General features: G+C 38.8%; 1 protein-coding gene across 1 annotated transcript; it reads left to right on the top strand.

The window, feature by feature from the left end:
- Positions 1–623: 623 nt before the first annotated feature.
- On the top strand, positions 624–25,940 carry chmp2ba (charged multivesicular body protein 2Ba). The gene is made up of 6 exons (XM_048540987.2): positions 624–868; positions 8,954–9,045; positions 13,629–13,823; positions 17,655–17,757; positions 20,676–20,782; positions 22,912–25,940. Exons 1-6 carry the CDS (start codon positions 835–837, stop codon positions 23,020–23,022), a joined length of 642 nt encoding a protein of 213 aa, XP_048396944.1. The 5' UTR covers positions 624–834; the 3' UTR covers positions 23,023–25,940.
- Positions 25,941–26,074: the final 134 nt, after the last annotated feature.

Below are 26,074 nucleotides of genomic sequence, written 5' to 3'. Positions count from 1 at the left end.
ATTCAATGAAATCAATTAAAAAAAAATCTCCAGCCTAGGCATTTTACAGCTTTCTGGACTTAACACCTTCAAATCGTGAATCATTTCTTTCCTTTCTTTTAGCTTGTTACATTCTGCCATCTCACCATCTCTCCCCTCCTCCCACCCCAGTGTCTCTATCTGTTCTTTCCAGTCTGACAGTTAGGTACACCATTGTCCTGCCATTCTCACATTACAATCACTTGGTCTGAACTATCACCAGCCTTTCTCCACCAGCACTCTATACCCACAGCCCCCACTCCAAACTACAGCACAAATTGCTGTCCCCTTCACACTCTGATAAAGAGTCATCTAGATTAGAGACGTCAGCTTGCTCCCTCTCCATGGATGCTATCTGACTCCCTGTGATTTCCAACACTTACTGTTTTCAGTACAGATTCCAACATCTGTAATTGCTCCCGTTTTTAGTCCTCCGCAGCACCAGGGGACGCAGCAAACACAAGTCCTCCCACAGCACCGGGGTGCGGAAACCCCAAGACCTCCTCAGCACCAGGGGGCGCAGTACACCCGCCTCCCGCCTCCAGACCTCCACAACACCAGGGGGCGCGGAATACCCCATAGTCCGCCGCAGCACTAGGGGGCGCGGTAAAGGCGGTGGAAAGGGCAGTTCGGAGATCAAGAAGCAAAGGTGAAGGAGGATACAGAAGTATAGTGGAGGGGAAACAGGAAGCGGAGCAGGTTTACACAAATAGACGATAGGCAGAATCAACATTTCTTCCTTTCTCTCTCCCTGGGACGGACTGCGTGACGGTCGGGTCGCTGTTTCCAAGGTGATAGCGGCGGTGGGAGAGGAAAATGTCTCTGTTCGGAAAGAAGAAGACGGCGGAAGGTGAGCGGCAGCAAGTCTATGGCACAGGGCAGGGCCTAGGGATAAGAATAGGGCTAGGGCTACCTGGGCCGGGGGGGCGGGTCTAGGGGTAGGGGTAGGGGTAGGGGATAGAAGGAGAAGTAGAAGTAGAAGTAGGGACAGGGACGGGGACGGGCTGGGCTGGGTGGGGGGTGGGAATGGGGGAATATGGGCTGGGACTCCTGGCCTGAGGTTAGGGGGGGCTGTGTAACTGCTCCTGACAATTTAAAAGAAACTTTTGATTACAATTTTTAAATGCCAATTCCCAGTAGTTTTGGTCAGCAGTGGATGTATTTGTTGCCCTAATTGTACTTAAGGAATCTTAAGGTCTGGGACCTTGTTATTGCTACTTTATAGTTATTTTTAATTTTGTGAACTAGTTAAATTTGGAGACCTTGAGATGCAAATATGTATTGCTGGCCATTTCTATACGTATAGAAGAATATGCCTGTTCTGGAAGTATTTAATGTTAAAGAATTCCTCTCACCTTCTGTTACTGTAAGTCTTGTCTTTTCTTTGCACTAGTACCTGTCTTTCAGGCTCTCAAACTGTCAAAGAACAAAACCCTTGGTGTTCTGCCCTGTATTAAATTCTGTTCATCCATCACCAGATCTTCACTGATCCACATTGCTACCTGCTCGCAACCCCCCTCCACCCCACCCCATTAATAGCCTCAAACTTCTCACCCTACCTTACCCAACTTGAAGCGTAACTGCATAGGAGCAGGAGTAGGCCTGCCATGTCTGCACCATTAGTTTCTCTCACTATCCCCAAATTCCAAATCATTTGTCTTTAGGTATTTAGAAATCTGAGTTTCTGACTTGACCAGGCTCAATGGTTGAGCTTTCATAGCTTTTTCTGGTGGAAAATTCCAAAGAGGAGTGGAATGATTCCTCCTCATACCACTCTTAAATGCTATTATTCTTGATTCTGACACTCTGTCACTTGGGTTCTAGACTCAAAAGTAATATCCTATTTACATTTACCCTGTTTTACCCCATAAGAATTTTGTAAGTTTCAATGAAGTCACCTCCAAATTTTTGAAACTCCAGACAATACAAGCCCAGTGTACTCTACCTATCTTCATAAGACAGTCCCAACATCCTGTAGTGATTTGTCTGATGTATTGTACTCCCTCATGACAAATGTATCCTTTCATGGATAAGGAGACCAAAACACTGTACACAACCTAGAGTATGGTCTCACCAAGGCTCCATAAAATTGCAACAAGACATTTTTACCTCTGCCCTTAAATCTCCCGATGATGGAATCCAATATTCTATTTGCAACCTTAATTGATTGTTGTATCTGCATGTTAGTTTTTAGTGACTCGTAAACAAAGACAAACTAGTCTCAGTCTGCAAAACTTTGCTATTTAAGAAATACTTTTTCTTGCAAAGATGGATTACATCACATTGTTTCTATCTGTCATGTTTTTGTGAATTCACTTAACCTGCCCAAGCCCCATTGCATCTTCCTAAAATTTACATTCTTATCTAGTTTTGTGTCATTAATACATTTTGGAATATTCCATTTGGTCCTCGTATTCAAACCATTTATGTAATTTGTACTAATGCAGTCATTAACATTTGTTACCCATTGTTGATTTACTTCTTAAAAAATTTGTCTTGGAGAACTGGATAATATTGTAGACTGTGCAGTACCTTCAAAACCAGGCACCATCTGTCTCCTGTCAAATCTGTGTTTTCCCAATCTGCCATATCCCTCACAGCTTCATAACTTCCTTTTGTTTAGCTTTATGACCTTAGTTTCAGAAGGTATGTTACATTGTTAGAAAGGAATATAATTAAATTGTCTTCCAAAATGTCCCTTGCAGGAAGCTTTTATTAATTAGTGCTATCACTGAAACCTTTCCCAGTCTTGTATATGATTCTGGTTATGTAACTTTAACTTTTTTGTTTGAATTAAATTCCTTCGCTCTTGTTAAAAGAGCTTTTCAATGCCTTGTCCCACTCCCTGGATTACAATTCCTCAATCTGTCTACATTTCTCCTTTAAAAGCCTTCTCAAAGCCCATGTTTTTTAACCAAACTTTCCCCTGTGCTACCTGACTGTGCTGTATTTTTCTTTTAAACCTATGCTTTTGTTATAACTTCTGAGGATGCAGAATCCAAGGAAAAGGAGATAATTGTTTTAGATTTGTTTGAATGGCATCATCAGTGGATCCAATTTATCAAGAGAATCACCTGAAAAAATTTGGAAATATTTTTATCCTGTCTGGTTTAATTAGAAATCTACAGGAAATTGATTTAGGTCATGGAATAACATAAGTTTTGAAAACTGACCTGCTTTGTCTAAGACAGTAGATTATAATTTTGATTCCAAATGTTTCTGTTTTCACTCTGTGGTACAGTGCCATTATAGATTTGACAAGAATGACTCCTCATGGGTGACTCACTGGCATGCTGATACACTGAACCATGTCTCTAAATTGAGACTATTGTAAGTGGTGATTGACACAGATTTCCATTTCACATCTGAAGCTGCACATGCGATTTGTGGAAAGATTGATGCAGCCATTCCTCTTTGCTTGACTGTGTGTAAATACTATTAGGTTTATAGTGTTAGAAGAAAAGTAGTAAACCTCATCAAGATATAGTTCATTGCATGAAAACAATTCTGTGCAAGTTACACCGGCTGATTAGATATTGTTATTAAGACTATTCAAAGATCCAGTGCTATTCTTCCTGTTTCCCCACCTGAGACTGTATGACATGACTGGATTTTTGGGGATTAATGCAGTCTCCAGAGAGAGAGAGAGAGAGAGAGAGAGAGACTACCTGGGAGGTGGAAGAGGGGAAGATCAGTGAGCCTGCACAGCTGTCTGATCAGTAATGAACTTTCACAAAATAAAAACTGAAAGAACTGCAGATGCTGAAATTTAGAGGTGACTTCATTTGAACTTACAAAATTCTTATGGGGTAAAACGGGGTAAACGTAAATAGGATATTGCCGCTGCCTTTTGAGTCTAGAACCCAAGAGACAGAGTCAGGAATTATAGCGTTTTAAGAGTGGATCAAGAGCTGAAGTTGCTGGAAAAGCTCAGCAGGTCTGACAGCACTTGTGATGAAAAAAATCAGAGTTAACGTTTCAGGCCCAGTGTCCCTTCCACATGAACTTTCACAACTAACTGCCTCTGTTGTTTAATTTAAAGTATCTCTGGATATCGGAGTTCATTCTAGGGGAATAAGTGAAATTCACAGGTAACCTTGGAGAAACCTGTGTGGGAAGCTCACAGCAAGGGAACAGCTCAGTGGCTTTTTTTAAAAGTGTAATTTTTTTTGTAAATTCACAATAGTGAGCTGTGTGGGCTTTTAAAATTATTTTCTTGAGATCTGTCTCTTGATTAAACTTTAAAAATATAAACTATAGTTAACCTGGAGCAGTCATTTTAGAGCAGTAAGACTGTGCTATTTTCTGGATCTGTAGATTGAGGTGCAAAGATGGCCTTGAATAGAGAGATGTGCTTTTCCTGTTGGATGTGGGAGTTATGGAGGATTTCAGTGTTCCTGATGATTATGTTTGGAGGATGTGTGTTTGGTTGTGAATCCTATCGGATTGCATGGATCAGTTGGAGTGGCAGTTGTAGGCAATGAGGAATTTCCAGTAGATGGTGAGAAAAGAAATCGGTATGAGATCGATGCAAGCGAGTTTTGAGAAGATTTGTAGCTCAGGTTGAGATTCTGGATGTGAATTTGCTCACTGAGCTGGAAGGTTCGTTTTCCGACGTTTCGTCACCATTCTAGGTAACATCATCAGTGAGCCTCCGGTGAAGCGCTGGTGTTATGTCCCGCTTTCTATTTATCTGTTTAGGTTTCCTTGGGTTGGTGATGTCATTTCCTGTCCTTTTTCTCAGAGGGTGGTAGATGGGCTCCAAATCAATATGTTTGTTGATGGAGTTCTGGTTGGAATGCCATGCTTCTAAGAATTCTTGTGCGTGTCTCTGTTTGGCTTGTCCTAGAATGGATGTGTTGTAAACCTAAACAGATAACTAGAAAGCGGGACATAACACCAAGCGCTTCACCGGAGGCTCACTGATGATGTTACCTAGAATGGTGACGAAATGTCTGAAAATGAACCTTCCAGCTCAGCGAGCAAACTCACATCCAGAGATCGATGCAGTTGGGAAAACGAGCACGGCAGGCAGGAGCAAAGCAGATAATGAGCTGGAACTGATAAATTAAATTGCAAGAGTACAAAAGGCCTAACAGGTAAGGCAGATGAACTCAGAGAACATGGGACTAAGGTATTGTGATTATAGAAACATGGCTCAGGGATGGACAGGACTGGCAGCTCAATATTCCAGGGTATAGATGCTACAGGAAGTTTAGAAAGGGGGGCAAGAAAGGAGAGGCAGTGGCATTTTTGATTGGGGATAAAACTTATGGCTGGACTTAGGGTATTCTAGGGAGTATGTCCAGGGATGTTGTTTGAGTGGAACTGAGAAATCAAAAGGGGTTGATTGCCTATTGGGATTATACTATAGACCTCCAAATAATCAGGGAAGCAAATTTGTAAAGTGATCTCAGTTATTTGTAAGAATAATAGGGTGGTAATGGTAGGGGTTTTAACTTTCCGAACTTAGACTGGGACTGCCATATTGTTAAGGGTTTGGAAGGATAGGAATTTAAGTGCATACAAGAAAATTTTCTGATGCAGTTGTGCAGCTGCCATCCTGAGAAGGACCTTTTATCCCCACTATCTGCTTTCTGCCAGGCAGCCAATCTTCTATCCATGTTAGCACCTTGCCTCTAACACTATGGGCCTTGTCAAAAGGCTGCCTTGAAGTCCAGGTAGATAACATCCGTTGGCTGTCCGTGTTCTGCCCTGCTCATTACCTCCTCAAAGAATTCTAGCAGATTTGTCAGCATGACGTTCCCTTGATGAAACCATGCTGACTTTGCCCTGCTTTACCATACACTTCAAAATATTCAGCAATCTCATCCTTTACAATGGACTCCAAAATCTTATCCACAACCGAGGTTAGGCTAAACGGCTTGTAATTTTCCATCTTTTGCCTTATGCCCTTTTTGAACAGGGGTGTCACAGTCGTGATTTTCCCGTCCATGGGACCCTCCCTGATTCTCACGATTCCTGAAAGATCACCACTAACGCTTCCACCATCTCTTCCTCTTCACCTTCTCCTTTGGACTCTGGCGTGTAGTCCATCTGGTTCAGGTTATTTATCCACCTGCAGGCCAATCAATTTTACTAGCACCTTTTCCTTGGTGATGGCCACCCTAGTCAGCTCTCCCCCCGACACATTTTTGGGAGGTTATTCGTGTCTTCCACCATGAAGACTGATACGAAGTAATTATTCAGTTTCTTAGCCATTTCCTTTTTCCCCACTACTATCTCTCTACTGTCATTTTCCAATAGTCGAATGTCCACTTTTGCCTCTCTTTTGCCCTTTATCTATCTAAAGAAACTCTTACAGTCTTCATTTATATTACTGGCTAGCTTACTCTCATATTTAATCTTCTCCCTCATTATTTCTTCTTTTTTGTTGCCCTCTGTTTGTCATTGTCTTTGTAAGCTTCCCAGTCCTCTGGTTTCCCACTGCCCTTTGCCACATTATATGCTTTCTCTTTTACTTTTATGCGATCCTTGACTTCCTTCTCCCTGTACCATGCTACTTTTTTCTAGGGATAAATTTTTCCTGTGTCTCCTGAATTACTCCCAGAAACTCCTGCCATTGCTGTTCCACTGTGTTTCCTGCTAGGCTCCTCTTCCAGCCAGTTCTGCCCAGCTCCGCCCTCATACCCCAGTAGCTACCTGTATTCAGCTGCAATACTGTTACCTTTGATTCTGTCTTCTCCCTCTCAAATTGCAGAGTAAGTTCTGTCATCTTATGATCACTGCCTCCTAAGGGTTCCTTTACCTTAAGATCCCTTATCAAGGCTGCTAAACTTGATCTAATAAACCCTCCTCAGAACCATTTTAAAACTTATTATCCTTCCGTTAAATAAAGAGAGCAAAACTGCCCACAGTATTCAAAGTTGTCTTACCAATGCCCTGTAAAACTGAACCATAGCATCCTCACACTCCTTCGTTGTGAAAGGAACTGAACATAAAAGTATCTTTGTAGTTGTCTTCATTGCTTGCATACTAAATTTTGAGATGTGCACTAAAAAAACCTGGATTTTTCCACTCTTTGGAATTCTACAGTCGTTCTTCATTTAACTAAAACTTTCTTCGTTCTCCACAAACAAAAACAGAAGTTTTTGGGAAAACTGATCAAGTCTGGCAGTGTCCATAAAGAAAAATTAGAGTTAACATTTTGGGTTCATTAATCCTTCCTCACAACTGTTGGTAGCTAGTAAAGTGTCAGTTTATATGCAGAATACAGGTTGGGGGGAGAGGTTAAGGAGTAAATGATAGGTGGGGATAGAACCCAAGGCGAGAGAAGAACAGTAGGACAGACAAGGGAGTGGATAATGATCTGGCTAGGATTCTGAATAACTGTAAATGAACTCTGTTAGTGGCTAACAATAAGAAGTGTGTAATGGCAGACTGTGATAACAAGGCCTTGTATGTTTGGTTGTAGACTAGGACGTCAGAGTTCAGGCCCTAGAATTATTGAACTCGATATTGAGTTAGGAGGCTGCAAGGTCCCCAACTGGAAAGTGTGGTGTTGTTGTTCTAGTTTTGCTAGAACATTGCAGCAAGTCTGAGACAGAGATGTTGGCCAAGGAACAGGATGGTGTGTTTAAGTGGCAGGTAACTGGAAGCTCAAGATCATTTTTGTGGGCAGAATATGGGTCACCGTTTTGCAGAATACCAGTCTACACTTCATTTGTCCATTCTTCCTATCAAGGTGAGCAACTTCTCATTTTCCCACAATACATTCCATCTGCCAGATCTTTGTCCACTCACTGAATTTATCACTAATTGTTTCCTTGTGTTCTCTTCACAGCATGCTTATGTACCTATCGTTGTGTCACCAACAAATTTGGCTACTGTGTTTTCACTCCTGATCTCTAAGTAATTGATATACAATTTAAAAAACCTGATGTCCCAGCACAGACCCTGGCAGTACTCTACTCTTCATGTCCTGCTAGTTGGAAGAAAGATCCACTTATACATACTGTGTTTTCAAACTGTTAGCTAATCTTCTATCTTGTGTACGTCACCCCCTATGCTATGTGATCCTACTTTGCACAGTAGCTTTTTATTGTAGCACTTAAATACTTCTTCAAATCAAAGTACAATACAACTACAGACTCTCCTTTAACAGTGCATCTTTCTCCTAAGAAGTTACTTTCACACAACCATGCCAACTCTTCCCAATTGCCGTGAATTTTTTGAAGTGCTCTGCTATATTCTCCTCAATGATCAATTTTAACACCTTCCCCACAACAGAAGCCAAACTAACAAGCCTGTAGTTTTCTGTTTCTAGCCCTCTTCCTTAATGGAGTATATTAGAAGAGAGTATTTGCTACTTTGCAATCTGCAACCTTTCCAGAACCTAATAAATTTTGGAATATTCTATTAATGACTCCATACATATGCAGATTAAATGCTGTAGTTTAACTATGAAGAATGGTGCAGTTGCCAACATCATTCACTTTTAGGTTTCCCATTAATTATCTACTAATTCAGTGTTTTATAAGATACTGGTTTATAGGATTATTTGGAGTTAAATGTGAAGAAGCTCAGCCCTCTTAGTAGTCAGTCTAGATAGTCCATCTCTAATGTCATGGTATGCTGTTCACTTGTCTTACTGTACTTTTGATGACTGAACCACAGAGTCTCAAATCTAGCCATCACTAGTTGTTTCTTCCTGGAACCAATTTTAAGCTGAACATCACTGGTTATTCATTATTTAGTACTGTAATTTTTTTTTAAAAACAAAGGCGTTATTTCAGCCAAGTTATATTCATCTAGGTTTCAATCTGTTTTAAATTATGTAGTGTACTGTAGATTGCATGATCACAACCAATGATATCTAGTAATGGCAGATGACTGACTAAATGCAACCCAGTTTTTTTTTCATAGTTTGCATTATTCTGATACTTTGTTCCAAATACTCTTAATTTCTTTCCAGATATAATAAAAGAACAGAACAGAGAGTTGAGGGGCACTCAACGTTCTATAGCCAGAGATAGAGCGGGCTTAGAGAAACAAGAAAAACAGCTGGTAAGTAGGTCAGAAATCACCTTGATGAAATTCTAAGCTGAAGGGTAGTCATGGCTGCTTCCTATTATCGGATATTTTGAATGGCAGTGTTTAGTAAACACAAAACTAGTGTTGTGCTGTGCTACACATTTAGGAAATCTGAAATAATTGGAATTTGTGGGAGACACTCAGCATTTAGGCAGACCTAATGGCAATAATGTTTTAGATAATTTTCTTTAAACATACTTTAATGGATATTGTCTTTCAATTTATTTTTTTAAAAAAGCAATGGAATAAAACAGAGAATAAAGAACATGTACACATAACAAAACAAATAAAATTATTTTGAAATTGCTCAGATTGAAGTGATGAAAGTGATCATAAGTTCATTGAAGCTGCAAGTTAAAGACAAGACTGTGTGTGTATATGACTAGCTGACTGGACGAGGGATAGGCAAGTGGAAAGGGAACCATGAAAGCTGAAAGTGGAACTGACCCCAGTGACCAGGAGCTTGATAAGAGTAAATCAGGCTACCAGTATGGTGCTCTGAGTCCACTTGAAGCAACAATTTGTTTCGCTCCAAGATGTAGGTGCTTTATTCAGTGCAGCACAGGATCATTCCACTGTCATATTTGGTATCTTTGGAATGAGACATTTGTGAGCAAGAGATGGTGTGGTGATGTCTAGAACTAGTAATCTAGGGAATAAGGTAATATTCTAGACACCCGGGTTAATTCAATTTTAAAGAAAAAGCTGGAAAAAGAAGCCTAACAATGACTATAAATCTGTTGTCAATTTTCAATTAAAAATATACCTATTCCTAATTTTGTATTTATTAGGTAAGGAAATCTGCCAGCCTTCTATGGTCTGGATGACATATGACTCCAAACCCACAGCATTGTGGCTAACCATTCTTGTATTCAGAAGCGCTGTTACACCTGAACACTTTCTTCACATCACCAGTAAATCACCTGTGTTTTCCGATTGATTAGTTTACATGAAAATCCTCTTAGGAGTAATACAGACCATGAAAGGTGCGGGGGAGGGAGCTAACTCAAAATAGTGTTGGAATGGTGGTAAAGCACTCCACCTGTCTAATGCCCATCATTCTCTAAAAACATCAAGAGTATTAGTGGACAATGCCTGCTCCCCCTCCAAGGACACCAGCGCAGAATTGTAACCTCAGAAGATTAGTGTACTGTCGGTAACTATGACCGCAGTCTACCACCTGGACCTGTTTATAGGTAACTTGGTAAGGCCCAGGAGCAGATCCACGAACAGGTCCTCCAACATGTTCGCACCCCTCCCTTCCAGATATTGTGGTAACTCTTAACTACACTCTGAAATGGAAAGTCATTCAGTTGTAACAATTACTTTAAAAGGTTTCAAAGCAATCATTTGGAGATCCATAGAACAGTACATGCCCTGTGGCCCATGGTGTTGTGCCGAATTTTTACCCGAAACCTAAGGTCTATCTAACCTCCCCCGCTACCTTATTCTATCATCCATATGTCTAATAGCCACTTAAATGTCCCGAATGAGGCCAACTCCCCTCCCCTCTCCAGCAATGCATTCCATGCCCCTACCACGCTCTGAGTAAAGAACCTACCTCTGACGTCTCCCCGATATCTACCTCTTTTCACTTTAAAACTATGTCCCCTCAAAAGCTACTTGCACCCTAGGAAAAAGACTCTGACTGTCTATCTATACTTCTGATCATCTTGTACATCTCTATCAAGTCACCTGTCATCCTTTGTCATTCTGAAGAGAAAAGCCCCAGCTGTCTCCACTTTTCTTCATAAGACCTTCCCTCCATTCCAGGCAACATCCTTGTAAATCTCCTCTGCACCTTTTCCAACACTTCTGCATCTTTCCTGTAATGAGGCGACCAGAACTGGACACAGTACTCCAGATGTGGCCGAACCAGGTTTTTGTATAGCTGAAGCATAACTTCACAGCTCTTGAACTCAATCCTTCTATTAATGAAAGCTAACACACCATATGCCACCTTAACAACTCTGTCCACCTGGGTGGCAGCTTTCTGGGAACTGTGAACATGAACCCCAAGATCCCTCTCTTCCACACTGCCAAGAATCTTTCTGTTGCTCTGTATTCTTTCCTGTATTCTGCTTTCAAGTTTGTCCTTCCAAAATGAATCACCTCACACTTTTCAGGGTTAAACTCCATCTTCCACTTCTCAGCCCAGCTCTGCATTCTATCAATGTCCCTTTGTAACTTAGAACAGCCCTCCGCACTGTCCACAATGTGACCTGCCTTCGTATCGTCCGCGAACTTGCTAATCCACCCTTCCACTCCTTCATCCAAATCATTTACAAAAATCACAAATGGAAGAGGACCCAGAACAGATCCATGTTGTACACCACTCTTATCTGAGCACCATGTTGAATATTTCCCATCCACTACCACCCTTTGTCTTCTAAGGGTCAGCCAATTCTCAATCCAATCTGCCACATTTCCCCCTATCCTGTGATAACAAAGTGTAGAGCTGGATGAACAAGGCAGGCCAAACGGCATCCTAGTAGCACAAAAGCTGACGTTTCGGGCCTAGAAAGGGTCTAGGCTCGAAACGTCAGCCTTTGTGCTGCTAGGATGCTGCTTGGCCTGCTGTGTTCATCCTACTCTACACGTTCTTATCTCTCTGTCCCCCTATCTTGTGCCTCCTTGCCTTCTGCATGAACCTACCATGGGGAACGTTATCAAATGCCTTACTTAAATCCACGTATACCACATCCACTGTTCTACCTTCATCCATGTGTTTGGTCACCTCTTCAAAGAATTCAATAAGGTTTGTGAGGCATGACCTACCCTCGGCTAACTGTCTGTGTGGAGTTTGCACGTTCTCCCCGTGTCTGCGTTGGTTTCCTTCAGGTGCTCTGGTTTCCTCCCACAGTCCAAAGATGTGCAGGCTGCATTTATCAGCCATGCTAAATTGCCCATAGTGTTCAGGGGTATGTGGGCTATAGGGGGATGGGTCTGGGTGGGATGCTTCAAGAGGGGGTTGTGGACTTGTTGGGTGAAGGGTCTGTTTCCACACTGTAGGGAACCTAATCGAATCTAATCAACCTTCTGTAGCCGACCAGCCTGTTTCACAATGACCTAATCTACAACGAGGTTCCCCTCAGTTGTGAATACTGAAGAAAAGTATTCATTAAGGACCATTCATAATCTCATTTAGAAAGTTGACGCTTCGTAAACAATTTTTTTGATAATTTAACTTTAACAAGCAGAAGTCTAGAAGATATACATAACCTTGACAAGTAGGGATGATCCACTGAAATCGGATGACAAATTGAATGGAATGTGATGGTCTTGTTAAAGTTTGAAAGCAGTATCCAGATTTGTAGCCAAAGTGTTGGGGATCTGTTTCCTCCGTCGTCTTTTTTGTTTTACAATACAATATCCTTTTATTGTCACATGTTTTGGTCCATCTTTGATTTGGAGAAGACTGCTGTATAAGGCCTGCCCAATGAGAACTGCTGCATCCAAAGACTGCCTGATAAGCACCACCCTTTGCCCCCGAACTGTTGTTAATTTAACCTGTTTCTAGCGGCAGGTAATTTGCATTGTGTCAGTTAATCTGCCTTTTGGCCAGTGATCACAGGACAGCTACTCGTTGCATCGCATGACCATTGTCTCCTCCTTACTCATCTTGATTTGAAAATTAGCTTTCATTCTTTTCAAGAAGAAAACCTTTTTACTTTTGAAAACACTGCACTCATTATAGAGTAACGTGACACCAGATAAATCTTTATGTTTATGCTGGTAGAAAGCAAGTTGTCACAATAACACAGTTAAATGAAATCTCATACTATGCAAGAATTGCTAAATATGAAAGACTAAAAGCGCCTCATACATTCTATCCTTTGTCCATTAACATTTAGTGGAGTTGTCAGCACTAAGTACCCTGTTATCACTCCCTATGAAGTGAACTCTCTTAGTTATATAAATACAATGGCTACAAGATCAAGTCAGAAGCACAGTAATCCTACTACGAGTAACTCTCCTCCTATCTTCCCGAAAGGTTTTTCGCCATCTGCAAGGCAGAAGTCAGGAGTGTGATGCAGTACGCTCTACGTGCCTGAATGATTGCAGCTCCAACAGGACTTGGGAAGTCTGATACTATTTAAGACAAAGAAGTTGCTTTATTGGCATCACATCCACATGTACTGACTCCCTCACCACTGAAGCTGGAAAGATGGACCCTGATTTAAGATGATCAAACATTGAATTATTGACAAAGGTTTCAGAAGGCGACAGCTTAGTCATAGTTTTGGGAGAGAAAAGTAAGCTAGAGATGTAGTGGTAGTTTGCAAAGACAGCAAGGTCACCAGTGGATTTTTTTTAAGTGAGAGCAAATGTCAGCTTGGTGATAGCAAAGAGACTGGACAGAACTAAGTACTTCTTAACTTGACGTTTCAATTTTTTGACTTGGTGAAGGATCTGCATGTGCCAACTCCATTTTGTGTGTTACAGGTTTTGATGAACCAACTGTATTTCTAGGAGTTAAAGTTTTAATTTTATTTTTCTTGCATTAGATTTTTTCTTCCCTCGTTTTATGCTTGGTATTTATTTTACTTATGCAGGAAATGGAAATCAAGAAAATGGCCAAGACTGGCAACAAAGATGCTTGCAAGGTTCTTGCAAAACAACTCGTGCAGTTGCGGAAACAGAAGACCCGTACATATGCTGTGAGTTCGAAGGTCACTTCTATGTCCACCCAGGCTAAATTAATGAATTCTCAGATGAAGATGGCTGGTGCCATGGCCACCACAACAAAGGTACATTTAAAAAAAAACTTGTGTATTTTTAAATATTGATAGAAGCACAGTTTATCTGGGCGTAAATATTGGAGAGAATCCTTTGTGTGCGATTTAAAGTAAATGTAGTATATTAAATTCTGATTTTAATTCTGCGTTAATAAATAAGCTATTAACTCCTTGTAGGAGAAGGAGGCATTTCAGTACAAATGGAATTTTGCATCTTTGTCCTGTTAGTAGTTCTGTTTATGCAGTCTGCCTCCCTTGGGGTTCTTTACCCTCACTTCATGATTTGTCAGTCTCTTAACGTTGGATATTTAAGGCATGATTCTCTTGATCTCCCATGAAATGTTGTAGTCTGGTTTGTTGTAAGGGCACAGGGCTTCTGCAGTTTTGCATCTTGCTGGGCAGAACCTTGGCAGCAAGTGGAGGAGATTGGAGATGAAACAGACTTTAAAGTACATTTCATTACGGCACATACAGGTATTGTACTTTATAGTAGTATTTAGATATTCTTTGCATATAAACAGACTGTTAGGGAGTAAATTTTTTTTCTCAAAGCTTTTCATAAAACCTTTTAAAATTGGTGAGAATTTTGATTAACTACTATTAAAAGATCAAATGGCTTTCCATTTTCCTTTTGTAATTTTGGGAACTAGCTCTGATATCAAAACAGAATTTAAACTTCTAACGAATACCTTCAGATATTTAGTCTAAATTATGCATGTCTAGTTAAGTGATGCAGCTTTCAAAGAAATTATGAAAGTTGCAGGAAGTTTTCAAACTTTCACTAGGTTTTAAAGGGAAGAAATTTAAAATGAGGTAAGAATACCTGTGTTTCACTAAACTTACTATAAATTCAAAATTGCTGGCTCTCAAGGTCTGATTATGATGAGCTCTGTCACATCTCATCTGAGTGTCTTCCTTGCGGAAATAGGATTCCCTGCAGAGTAACAATAAAATAATTTCAGGTCAGCCTTGAATATTTTGCTTGTGAGTTTTGTTTTCCCATTGGATGCATGGAAGGGATAAATTCCCTTGAATTTTCACTGCCTTAGGGAAATAACTGAGTGTTAGCAATGTCTCTTCAGTGTGTTCAATATCATACCAGATGTTAGAAGACCCTGTGAAAAATTATAATTGTGTGAAGTGTAAACATATTAAATGGAGTTGATACTGCAGAAAATTAGATCAGACAAAATAAAAAGGTGATAATTCATTTGTATCATCTTGTATGTGTTCAGATACTTTATAGGAATTAAAATGGGAATCAAATTTAGGGCGTATTTTTATAATGTCTATTGAATATCATCCCCAAAACAATAAGTAACTGGAAAATATTTGCAGTCAAATTATGGAGCAATTGGCTTAATGCATTTTGTCTCTTTAAGGACTGGACTCTTGGTGTAAACGTTGGGTAATATAGAACTGAGGATACCCTTGGGGAAGTATCAACAAATAATTAAGAATTATGCTGGGAGTACAGATGAGTCTTTTTTCTTTCCTCTAGGACTTCCCTACAGAATTTTGTCATATGAGTAAAACCTTATGTAGAAAGACAGTTTCCATCCTAATAGGAAATGTTATTATGCTTCATTTTAATCTGTTGCCTTTTTCAAAATGAAATTTTAGTTTGCTAGCATGAATAAACTGTTCTCTGTTTTATACAGGCATATAGGAAAGAGGGAAATAGAATGTGTCATCAGGTTTATGCACCCCTAGATTTTAAGACCATAAGATTTTAGGAGCAGAATTAGGCCATTCGGCCCATTGAGTCTGCTTCACCATTCAGTCATGACTGGTATGTTTCTCAGCTCCATTCTCCTGCCTTCTCCTCATAACCCTTGATCCCCTTGTGTATCAATAACCTAAATATCTCAGTCTTAAATGTACTCAATGATTTGGCTCCACAATCTCCTGCAGTACTGAGTTCCACAGAGTAATCACATCTGGCTGAAGAAATTATTCCTCATTATAGTTCTGAAGAGTTGTCCTTTTCTCTCTGAGGCTGTGCTCTGGATCCTAGTCTCTCCTGCTAGTGGAAACATCACCTCCACATCTACACTATCCAGGCCTGTCAGAATCCTCTAAGCTTCAATGAAATCCCCCATCATCCTTCTAAACCCCAATGAGTACAGACGCAAAGCTCTTGACTGCCCCTTATGTGACAAACCCTTCATCCCCAAGATCATTCTTGTAAATCTTCTTTGAACCCCTCCATTGCCAGAACATCTTCCCTTAGATACAGGGCCCAGAATTGTTCTCTGCATTCCAAATAGTGTCTGACCAGAGTGTTGTGAAGCCTCAGAAGTACCACCTCAGTTCTTGTTTTCTAGTCCTCTTAAAATAAATGCAAACATTGCATTTGCACTCCTAACCACCCACTGAATCTGCATGCTAACCTTAAAATAATCCTGAACTAAGATTCCCAAGTCCCTGTGTGCTTCAGATTTCCAAAGTCTTTCCCCTTTTATAAAATAGTCTACACATCTGTTTATCCTACCAAAATATATAACCTCACATTTTGCCACATTGCATTCCACTTGCCATTTCTTTGCCAGCTCGTCTACCGTATCCAAATCCTTCTGCAGCCTTCCTGCTTCCTTGACACCATCTGTCCCTCTTTGTGTCATCTGTAAACTTAGCAGCAGTGCCCTTAATTCTTTTTATCCAGATCATTAGTATATAATGTGAATTGTTGTGGTCATAACATTGACCCCTGAGGAACTCCATTAGTCACTAGCTGCCATCCTAAAAAAGACCTCTTTATCCCTACTCTGTCTTCATCTTTGCTAGTCAGTCAAACCTTTATTTATGCCAGTACCTTGGCCCTAGCACCATGGGACCTTGCCTTATTTAGCAGCCTCCTGTGCAGCACAATGTCAGAGGCCTTCTGGAAATCCACATACATCATGTCAACTGATTCTCCTTTGTCTAACTAGCTTGTTATCTTCTCAAATAATTCCAAACAAATTTGTTAGCTATGACTTCTCTTTAACAAAGCGTTGGTGATTTGGCCCTATTTTGTCACACACATCCCACTACTCCGCAGTCTTATCATTGATAATAGACTAAAATCTTACCAATGACTAAGGTCCGGTAAGTGATGTATAGTTTGCTGTCTTCTGCCTCCCTCATGCCCTCAAACAGATTGCCTTGTTGACCTTTTATGAATTCCTTTTTTTTTGAGATGTGCTACTGATTTCCCTGGTCCTCCATGATAAAAGAAAAGGCATGTATGAAAGGCATTGTCTCCTGATTTATTTTCTTCCTGACATCCTGACCACGGATAGCAGGCCTGTGCTCAAATCCCATCATGGCCTCTTTGTGGTTCCTCAACTCTACCCACACAGATTCTATACCTTCTGACCCTGTAACATTTCCTGCTATCGATTTAATTTCATTTACCAACAAGTCAACCCTGCCCCCTTCTGCCTATCTGCCTGCTCTTTTGTTAGGACAAGTATTCTTGAATTTTAGGTTTTGTGCGTTTCCCTTGAGGAAACTTGGATTGCTGTAAACACATATGAGTGTTAAAATTACTTTATATCAAATGGATGTCAATGTAAGTGTTTATTTTCCTATTGACTATTAGATTTGCACCATGCCTGAGTAATGTGCCATTGCGTATGCCATTATATTTTTGTTACCTGGACAATATTAGTGTTCAGGTTTCTGTTGTAAATTTTCATTGGTTTGGGTCCATGTAACAGTCGTCTCGAATAAAAAAATAATTGTAGCTGATGCAGAAGGATTACATTATTTAAAATTGCTAGCCCTTCTCCTTTTTTATTAGTTGACATACTACTGAAATAATTCGAGATTTGTTTGAAAAACACTTCGTTATTTTAGACCATGCAAACTGTGAACAAGAAAATGGACCCACAAAAGACCTTACAAACTATGAAGAATTTCCAGAAAGAAAACATGAAAATGGAAATGACAGAAGAAATGAGTAAGTGTGCAATTAGCAGATTTACACTAAGAATTGACATTCCTAGTGCTTGCTGAAGCACTTGTTCGAAAGATATTTGGATATGAGATTGTCTACCAATTCAAGATTTCTATACTTCTTTATTTCTATAAGATTTTTATTAAAAAGTTATGATAAAGAAATTTAAACCAAAGGTGACCATTATACATTTGGGATCTGAGGATATGTTGCTGTCCCTTTTCTTCCCATTCTGTTTCCACCCCACTGCCAAAAATACATGTTGCTAATGGGTAAGTTATTATAAAGCATTTGGTGCTTACTTATGTTCTTAAAATCAGAGGAAGAACTATTTAGATGCTGAATTTCCAAGTAATAAATTTATTTAGCCCTGGTCAGTGGATTTTCTATTGCCTTCCTATTAGCTTTTAATTAAATAATAAAATAAATGATGCATTTGTATACTTAGCCTGACTTTTACATCCTGTTGATGCCTTTTTCAACAAATAGGTAATATTTAGTCTCTGAAACTGCATTTTTAATTTAGGAAAGGATTCAGCTTTCAACAGATTTTGTGGTGATGAGTTTTCATGTTTAGTAGTGTTAAATTGTGTGTAGCCAAAAAAGGCAATAGGGAATCCACTGACCAGGAGTAAGAAAGTTTATTACCTGGAAAGTCAGCATCTAAATAGCTCTTCCTCTGGTTCTCAATATCTTAGTAGCACCAATCGTTTTATGGTAACTCATCCATTAGGAACATGTATTTTTGGCAGTAGGTTGGAAACAGGGTGCGAAGAGATGGGACAGCAAGATATCCTCCGATCCTGAACACACACTGTTTCCCTTCGGTTTAAAATTCTTTAACTTTCTTTATTCATCCATCCAAATTCTCTATTTGAGAGGCAGAGTTTAAGATCAAAGTCTCCAACCTTTGGAGAAATAGACAGGTCTCTTTCTGGGAATGGAATGTTCTGGTTTACAGGACCTTCTTGCTCTCAAATGGAGATTATGGATTGGGATGAAGCAATAGATGGCAGTTCGGGAATTGGGCAGTCTGTATTTGGGAATTGGAAGCTTTAGAGGTGGATCCTAAAGAATCGAGTGGTCAGCCCATGAGGTTCTGGCTTGTTTGGAACAGGGATTAGAATTGCTTAAAGGATCAGAATGGTAGCTGAGCTGGGAACAGAATTAATATCATGAATTATAATGCATCAGTAATTACTTTTGCTGAAGCAGATCTGAGAATAATTAAGAATAATTGAATAAATATTTGCATTAATTGCAGTTTACACACTTCAAATGTATGAATATATCATTAAATAAATTGTCAAAATGTAATCTCAAATGCACTAAATAATCTCAGATTTTGTAAGTTCCTCGCACAGTGAAAAATACTTGCACTCAATTCTCAAAGTCTGAGATTAATCGATGAAGCCCATTGAGTTTTAAGCAGAGTTTGAAGCTGACCCTGACATTTAGTTTGGATTTGGGAAGAGAGCTGAATGATTCGTGATTGGTTCGTTCAGATTGTCGGGAAAGTTGCCAGCAACACTTGGAGTCCAGCTGGCCGGGGAATTAGCTGCAAATCAGCTATGCTAGATAGAGAACTGGCTGCTGTACTCTGGTGTTGAAAAGTCAAATCTGGAATAGTCAATGTGGCCCTCATTATGAGAGAGGAATTGAAACCAGTGTTCTGGCATGCCGGAGGCTAGGAAGAAATTGGTGCTGGAGTACTTGGCTGAACCTGCGAGGTGGCAAGTAGAAAGGAGATGCTGTAATAAAACAGAATTCGGCAGAGACATAGCAGGTCAGTCTGCATATGTGGAGCAAAAGAGTTAATGTTCCTAGTAAGAGACTTTCCATCATATTTCCATCACAGATATTGTCTGACCTGCCAGGTATTTCCGCATTTTGTTTCCCAGCATTTGCAATATTTCACTTTTATTATGTTATTGTAAGAGAGATGCTGTATTTGGCTGGGGATGTAGCAAAAGGGCTGATTATTATCATGGCAGGCTAAATTGAATTAAATTCAAAGTTTCTTTTAAACAAGATAGACTATGATCATTATGGTTACATGTCAATTAACATTAAATGCTCAACAGCTGTCCAGAATTACAAAGGGTTCAAGACAAGTTTGTGTGTATGCATTTCTACTTGCACTTTACTTTTTGAATGCTTTACATCTTATACTCAATTACTAATTTTCAGGATTTGAGTAAGAACATAGAAAATAAGAGCAAGAGTAGGCCATTTGGCTCATTAGCCCTGTTCCGCTAATCAATACGATCAAGGCTGATCTTCCAACTCAGTGCACTGTCCCTATTTTCTCCCAAAACCCTTTGAACCCTTTAGCACTAAGAGTTGTATCTAACTTCTTGAAAATGTTCAGTGTTTTGGCTTCAACTACGTTCTGTGGCACTTCTGATTAGACTTATATCATATACTTCCTTCTAATGTTGCTCAGGTTAGTTCAGAAAAGTGTCTCACTCCAGACAATGGAAAATCAAGAAACAAATATAAAACACCAATTATCCACATGTTAAATTCAGTCTTATTGAAATGACAGCTCAGCATTGCTACATTAAAAGTAGTTAGCTCATAAAACAAAACACTAGTACTTTGTACATAAAGTCTTCACCTAGTGAATTTTCCATGCCAGAATAATGTATTAAAATGTTGTTTCCTTCTTGCCTTCAGATTAATGCTGAGAACTCAGTGTTATGGCACAAAAAGAAATAGCTGTATCTGAAAGCATAACCTCCACAGGTGCTTATTTGTTTAAGTTAATGGTGTAGAATTAACATAGGAAGTCAACATGGTTTGACAGAGTGGCTGCAAGCTCCAGTGGATTACTATCACTTGTGTTCTTGCATATTGTAGTTAGAATTGTGATGTACTGTCAAATGGAACATGAACACTAAGTATATGGTTTCTTCCAGTGAATGATACATTAGATGACATTTTTGATGAGTCTGGAGATGAAGAGGAAAGCCAAGATATTGTGAACCAGGTGTTGGATGAAATAGGAATTGAGATTTCTGGAAAGGTATTTACCTATTTCATTTTTAGAGATTTCATATCCGCTTGAAGACTGCAGATGTTGTCATTGAACAAAAAAAACTAGAAAATGTTATTTGTTTAAGCTGCATCCTAACAGAAAATGTCCCATGTTTTTCATTTATAATTGTATTTTTCCTCAGTGGGGTGGAAAAAAACAACTCTGGTACTGCAAAGCAAATTGATTTTCCACAAGTATTTGGTTCTAACTGAAAATCCAGCTAAGATACAATCATATTGGAAATTTAAAATTCTAGTACAACAGGGAGGCAGCAGCCAAGCAGTAGTATCACTGGACTATTATACAGAGATCAAAGTAATATTCTGTGGACCTGGGTTTGAATCTTGCCATGGCAGATGTTGAAATTTGAATTTTTAAAAAGTCTGTCATAACTGTCTAATGATGACTATGAATCCATTGCACTCTAGAGTGGGGCCTCACCCGGTCGGTCTGCATGTGACTCTAGATTCACAGCAGTGACTCTTAACTGTGATGTCCGGTGACATCCTTGACTTGTGGAGAATACAAAATGGCCACCTAGATTTAAAACAAAAACACATACCTTGTCTCTTACAAAGATTTCTGTAATGTTAACTGCATAATCTCAGAAAAGAAATCTGATTTTAATTATTTGTTGATTGAGAAGAGATAGTGCTGCCAACATTATCTGATTCTTAATTTAGTTTTTTGACTGTAAAATGCCCTAGTAAACCCATGACCAGGAGGTTTAACGTCTACCAAGTTTTCTTACTTTCAGTATTTTGATGAAAAAACATCTGAAAGTTTAAAATTTTAGACTTAAATTGTATTACTTGTATTGTGCTAAAATTGTTTGAAAATTAGTAAACTAATTTAAATGCTTTTCACTCATGGGAACTAATCAATGAACGAAAACTTTTTCCCCCACCTAAGATTTGTCATTTGAAGCACCAGAGCTAGTTCGAAGCATAGTTGATACTAATTAGTTGAAGCCCAAATGTGGTTGAAAATCGTTGCATCTATCTAATTTATAGAAAAGATAGAAATTGCATTTTGAAATTGGAATTGCAAACGGTTTCACACAGAGCTCGTCTTTAATGAATGGGGTTTTGAAACTTGAACAAAGACACAAGGCAAAACGGTGAAGACAATTCAGAACATTTTTCACCCAGAGAAAGTGGTGGTCTAAAATTTTTAAAATCATCCCAAGCATGCCTCCCCCCATTCCACACGTCAAAGTTTTTAGAATTTATCTCGTCAAAAATAAGTATTCTTTCATGGTTAATGCAGCAGCGTACTACTTATGTCTACTAAAAGTAATTCAGGGAATACCCAAGTCTTGAACCTACCCTTTAGTTGAAATAAATTCCAACTTCTGTTATATGGATATTATGTATTTTTATAGTGTGATGTTGCTGAATCACATTTTAAAAATGTGAATTCGAAGTATATGTTGGTTTTTTAAAGCATCAATTCTGAGTGTATAGGTTGACAGAAAAGGGTACATAGTTGGACAACTGGAAGTTTTACTATAATGATTGATACCCATAGCAATCATTTGCAATATTTTCCCCTAACAGTCACTAAGCCTAGACTTATCATAATCTTATACAGCAGAGCCAAAAGAGCGAATATCTGTGCCTTGCCTTAAAGGAACTAGAGAGGAACACCAGGAAAATTTCCCGTCTGATCCGATGACTTTAATCTTCCTGTACTGTGTGGATTTTAGCATAGGAAAATCCTAGAAGCAGTTTCGGCAAGGGGGATAATGAAGGGTAGAGTTCCAGTTGCCTTCCTGCCTCCCTGTGATTTTAGTCCAGGGATGGAAACTGTTGGACAATCTTCCGGTCACTTGAGAGCTTTAGAGCTCACTTATGCATGTCATCTTGTCACTATTGGTATTGATCCAGTGGCAGGTATTGGCAATGCGTTATGTGAGTCCCTCCTTGCCAGGCTGATGGAGCATAGATTTTGGAGAGATGGGGGAGGTCTAGTGAAGGCTCACTACCCAAAATATTTCCTGTTCTCAAATTCTGGCTGACTGCTGGTGGATTTGCATCTCTTCTGTTTTTATTGCTTTGTTTTTAGATGTTTTTAAATGAAATATTTTTCACTGAGTAAAACTTGTTTTATCACAGATGGCTAATGCTCCATCAGCAGCGAAAGGTCTACCCACAGCATCCACATCTAAATCTCAAATCTCGGATGAAGAAATTGAACGGCAGCTGAAAGCTTTGGGAGTGGACTAGTTGATCTGGCAGTAATTGGGGGAGGAGGAAATCCTTGATCATATGTGAACAATGCCTTTTACCTTGACTACATGGATCTACCTGAAAGGCACCATTAGATAAATAATGGCAGCATGCTGGATTTTCTTCTGTAACTTTAACAAAAATACTTATTTACAAGGCCGGAATTTAAAGCCACACTCTGCCAAATACCATAACCTATTGCTGCTTTAAAACTAATGTCTTGATTTTTGAAGTGGAAATTAAGTGTGTATGGTTAGTAATGTCTTTTAGTGATTGACAGATGTATATCAAGCACGGTGCATTTGTTTGGTTCTACTTGTAAAATGAACCATTTGTTATGGTATCTGACTAAAATGAAGATGGTGTTTGCCAATTTGAATATTTGAGTGACAGTTTATTACAAGCTACATTAAGATCTAATTTATGAAAGTTGCTGTTCTTGGGTTGATGTGTGGTGGTAGAATATGCACAATGCAAAAATCAGCATTGTCACTCAATTTGGATTTTGATTTTCTTTTTGTGGTTTGAAAACTAGTGACACAAGACTCTCTTTTGTGGGCAGTCTCCAACTCTGATTTCTGGGGCTTCATGCTGAATATAGAATAACAAAGCTTTAGTAAACCCATGTTACAAAATTCTAACGGAACAAAGAACATGTCCTTGCCACTTTATAAACAAGGCTAACTTCATTAATCAGGGAATAGAGTGTTGTGTGGTCTCCCTAGCATTTTACATTGTCGCTACCCTTTTTTTGCATCTATAGATGCACATAGCGTACAGCAGAATTACTCAGCTGGCAGAGTAATTTTAGCTTTATTGGTTGAGTCTTACATTCTACAGCTGGGAGACTAAGCCTGTATCTATGGTGTATAACAGCAAGCTATGTAATTACCTGAAGCTCGTTGCAAAATATTCACATTAACACTTCACAACATCTTTGAGGTTAATGGATGTAAATACTTTGCTATAGTATAAATAGTAAAGAAAGACTTATTAAATTTGTATAAACCATTCCTTGGCAATAAATACTGTGGATGTGGGGAAATCTGAAATAGATACAAAGTACTGCAAATATTCAGCAGGTCTGACATTGAGGCGGTGATGGTTTCATGATAATGTCACTGAACAAGCAATCCAAAACGCCAGGTGGTTGTTCTGGTGACAAAGTTTCAAATCCTACCATGGCATATGGTAAAATTTTTATTTTTAAGATAAAAGCTAAGCTAATGACAACCCCATAGCCACCACACATTTTTTGTTTTTTTAAATAGCTAGTTTTAGGGAAAGAAATCTGTCAGCCCTACTGGTTTGACCTACATGTGATTCCAGATCTATAGCAACGTGGTTGAAACTTAACTGCCTCTGCGCAATAAATGCAACACCAACATCCCATGAATGAATTAAACAAAAGCTGTGTTGGAAGCCTTTGACTCCCTGTGCTCATGTACTTTGATTAGGTTCAAAACTTATCTGTTGTATAAATCTGTAAATATGTCAATATTGTATACACTATTATTCATCGTGCTTTGTTTCTTCCCGAAAAAAAATTTCTAGCAAGTCCTTGCTTCAAAGGTGCCAGTTATCACTTGAAACTAACTTGGTTGAAACCAAGATAGTAGGAGCTGCTGATGTGGGAGAATCTGAGATAGCACGTTGAGAAGCTGGGTGAACACAGCAGGCCAAGCAGCATCACAGGAGCAGGAAAGTTTGACATTTCGGGTCTCATCCAGCTTCACACCGTGTTATTTTTGGTTGAAACCAAGCTTTGTTGGGACAACAAATTATTTGTGAACACTAGTTTTGTTTGCAGGTCTATAGGGTTATTTTCACTTCTGGATTTATTCTTGGAAGTAATTTGAAACTTGATTTACATTTCTGATGTAAGTGATAGTATTAACTTTCACTTAACCAAATCCTTTGTGTTTTTCCTTTTGCTGTAATAATGCATTGTAGGGTATCCTTTCAAGGAGGATAACAATGCTGTATAAAGTATACGTAAATTCCATTCCTTGTAAAGGAGATAACTGGCGCCGTAATTCTATAACCTGTCATACTGTTTAGATGAAAATAATTCAGAATCAATATTTTCTCAAGTGCCTACTATTACATGTATAGATAATCGTCTTCTCTGACATTATAACAATAATACCACCTTTTTCTTTCAGGGATACAGCAGAATTAATAGTTTTCTTCATGGCTTATTTAAGTTAGCAACTCATTTAATAAAAGAACAAAGGCCTATGTTTTGTAACATTTAGGGGAGTATGGACATAATATCTATGCTACTGAATTTTTTCCAAGTTCATTCAAGCTAAAAGTTGAGTATAACAAAATCTGTTGCAAATTATATACCACAACTGTTGGAAAGTGGTGAAGGCAAATACTCTCAATTAAAGCCTTAGACATTTTGCTTTAAGATTGTTCAAGTAGTGTTTGGTGTCTTTTTATTAATTCTACATTTTTCTTAAGTGATCAAAGAAGTTTTATTGGGATAGTGGTAACTAATAAGCTTAACTAAAATATTTTTAGATATTTGAAATTGAGTAATTGAAAAGTAATTTTTAATTCTGATTTTGCATGAAAATGACAGGTTAAAATTTATTACTATAAGTTTGTAAGATTGCCAGCTTAACTTTAAATAATGGAGATTTTTAATATACAGTGCACTGTTCTCCAGTACTGACAAATGCATATAATATTGGAGAATTCAAAGCAGTATTTAAGGAATGCAGTACAATTGTGTTATATTGTTTGGAATATGTTCCTTTCTTTCAGCTCTTCATTTACTGATTGCTAAAACTGTTTTGGAAGATTAAAGAGAGAAGAGAAGTTTGTATTTAGACAAAAGGTATATAACTTGAAAATATGGTTCATTTGCAAAATTAAAGTCTGAGAAATCTTGAAACCTGCACAAACATGTTGTACTAACAATGTGCATTGTACCTTTCATTCCATCAAAAGGTTAACACAAGTAAATGACAATCTTTTTTCTTCCTCATTTGTTTCTTTTTTATTAGTGGTGATGCAATTTATAGCAGTCTGTTGCCTG

This window comes from Stegostoma tigrinum, chromosome 12, assembly GCF_030684315.1.
Source record: "Stegostoma tigrinum isolate sSteTig4 chromosome 12, sSteTig4.hap1, whole genome shotgun sequence".
NCBI lineage: Eukaryota > Metazoa > Chordata > Chondrichthyes > Orectolobiformes > Stegostomatidae > Stegostoma > Stegostoma tigrinum.
Note: the sequence above shows the minus strand (reverse complement) of the source record. Positions and strands in the feature narration are given on the sequence as shown.

What these genes read in the sequence shown, in the direction of transcription:
- chmp2ba (XM_048540987.2), top strand. Translation starts at nt 835, where the DNA reads ATGTCTCTGTTCGGAAAGAAGAAGACGGCGGAAG. An exon ending in AAAGAAGAAGACGGCGGAAG is followed by an intron (nt 869 to 8,953) that starts GTGAGCGGCAGC and finishes ATTTCTTTCCAG; the next exon opens with ATATAATAAAAGAACAGAAC. An exon ending in CCATGGCCACCACAACAAAG is followed by an intron (nt 13,824 to 17,654) that starts GTACATTTAAAA and finishes TCGTTATTTTAG; the next exon opens with ACCATGCAAACTGTGAACAA.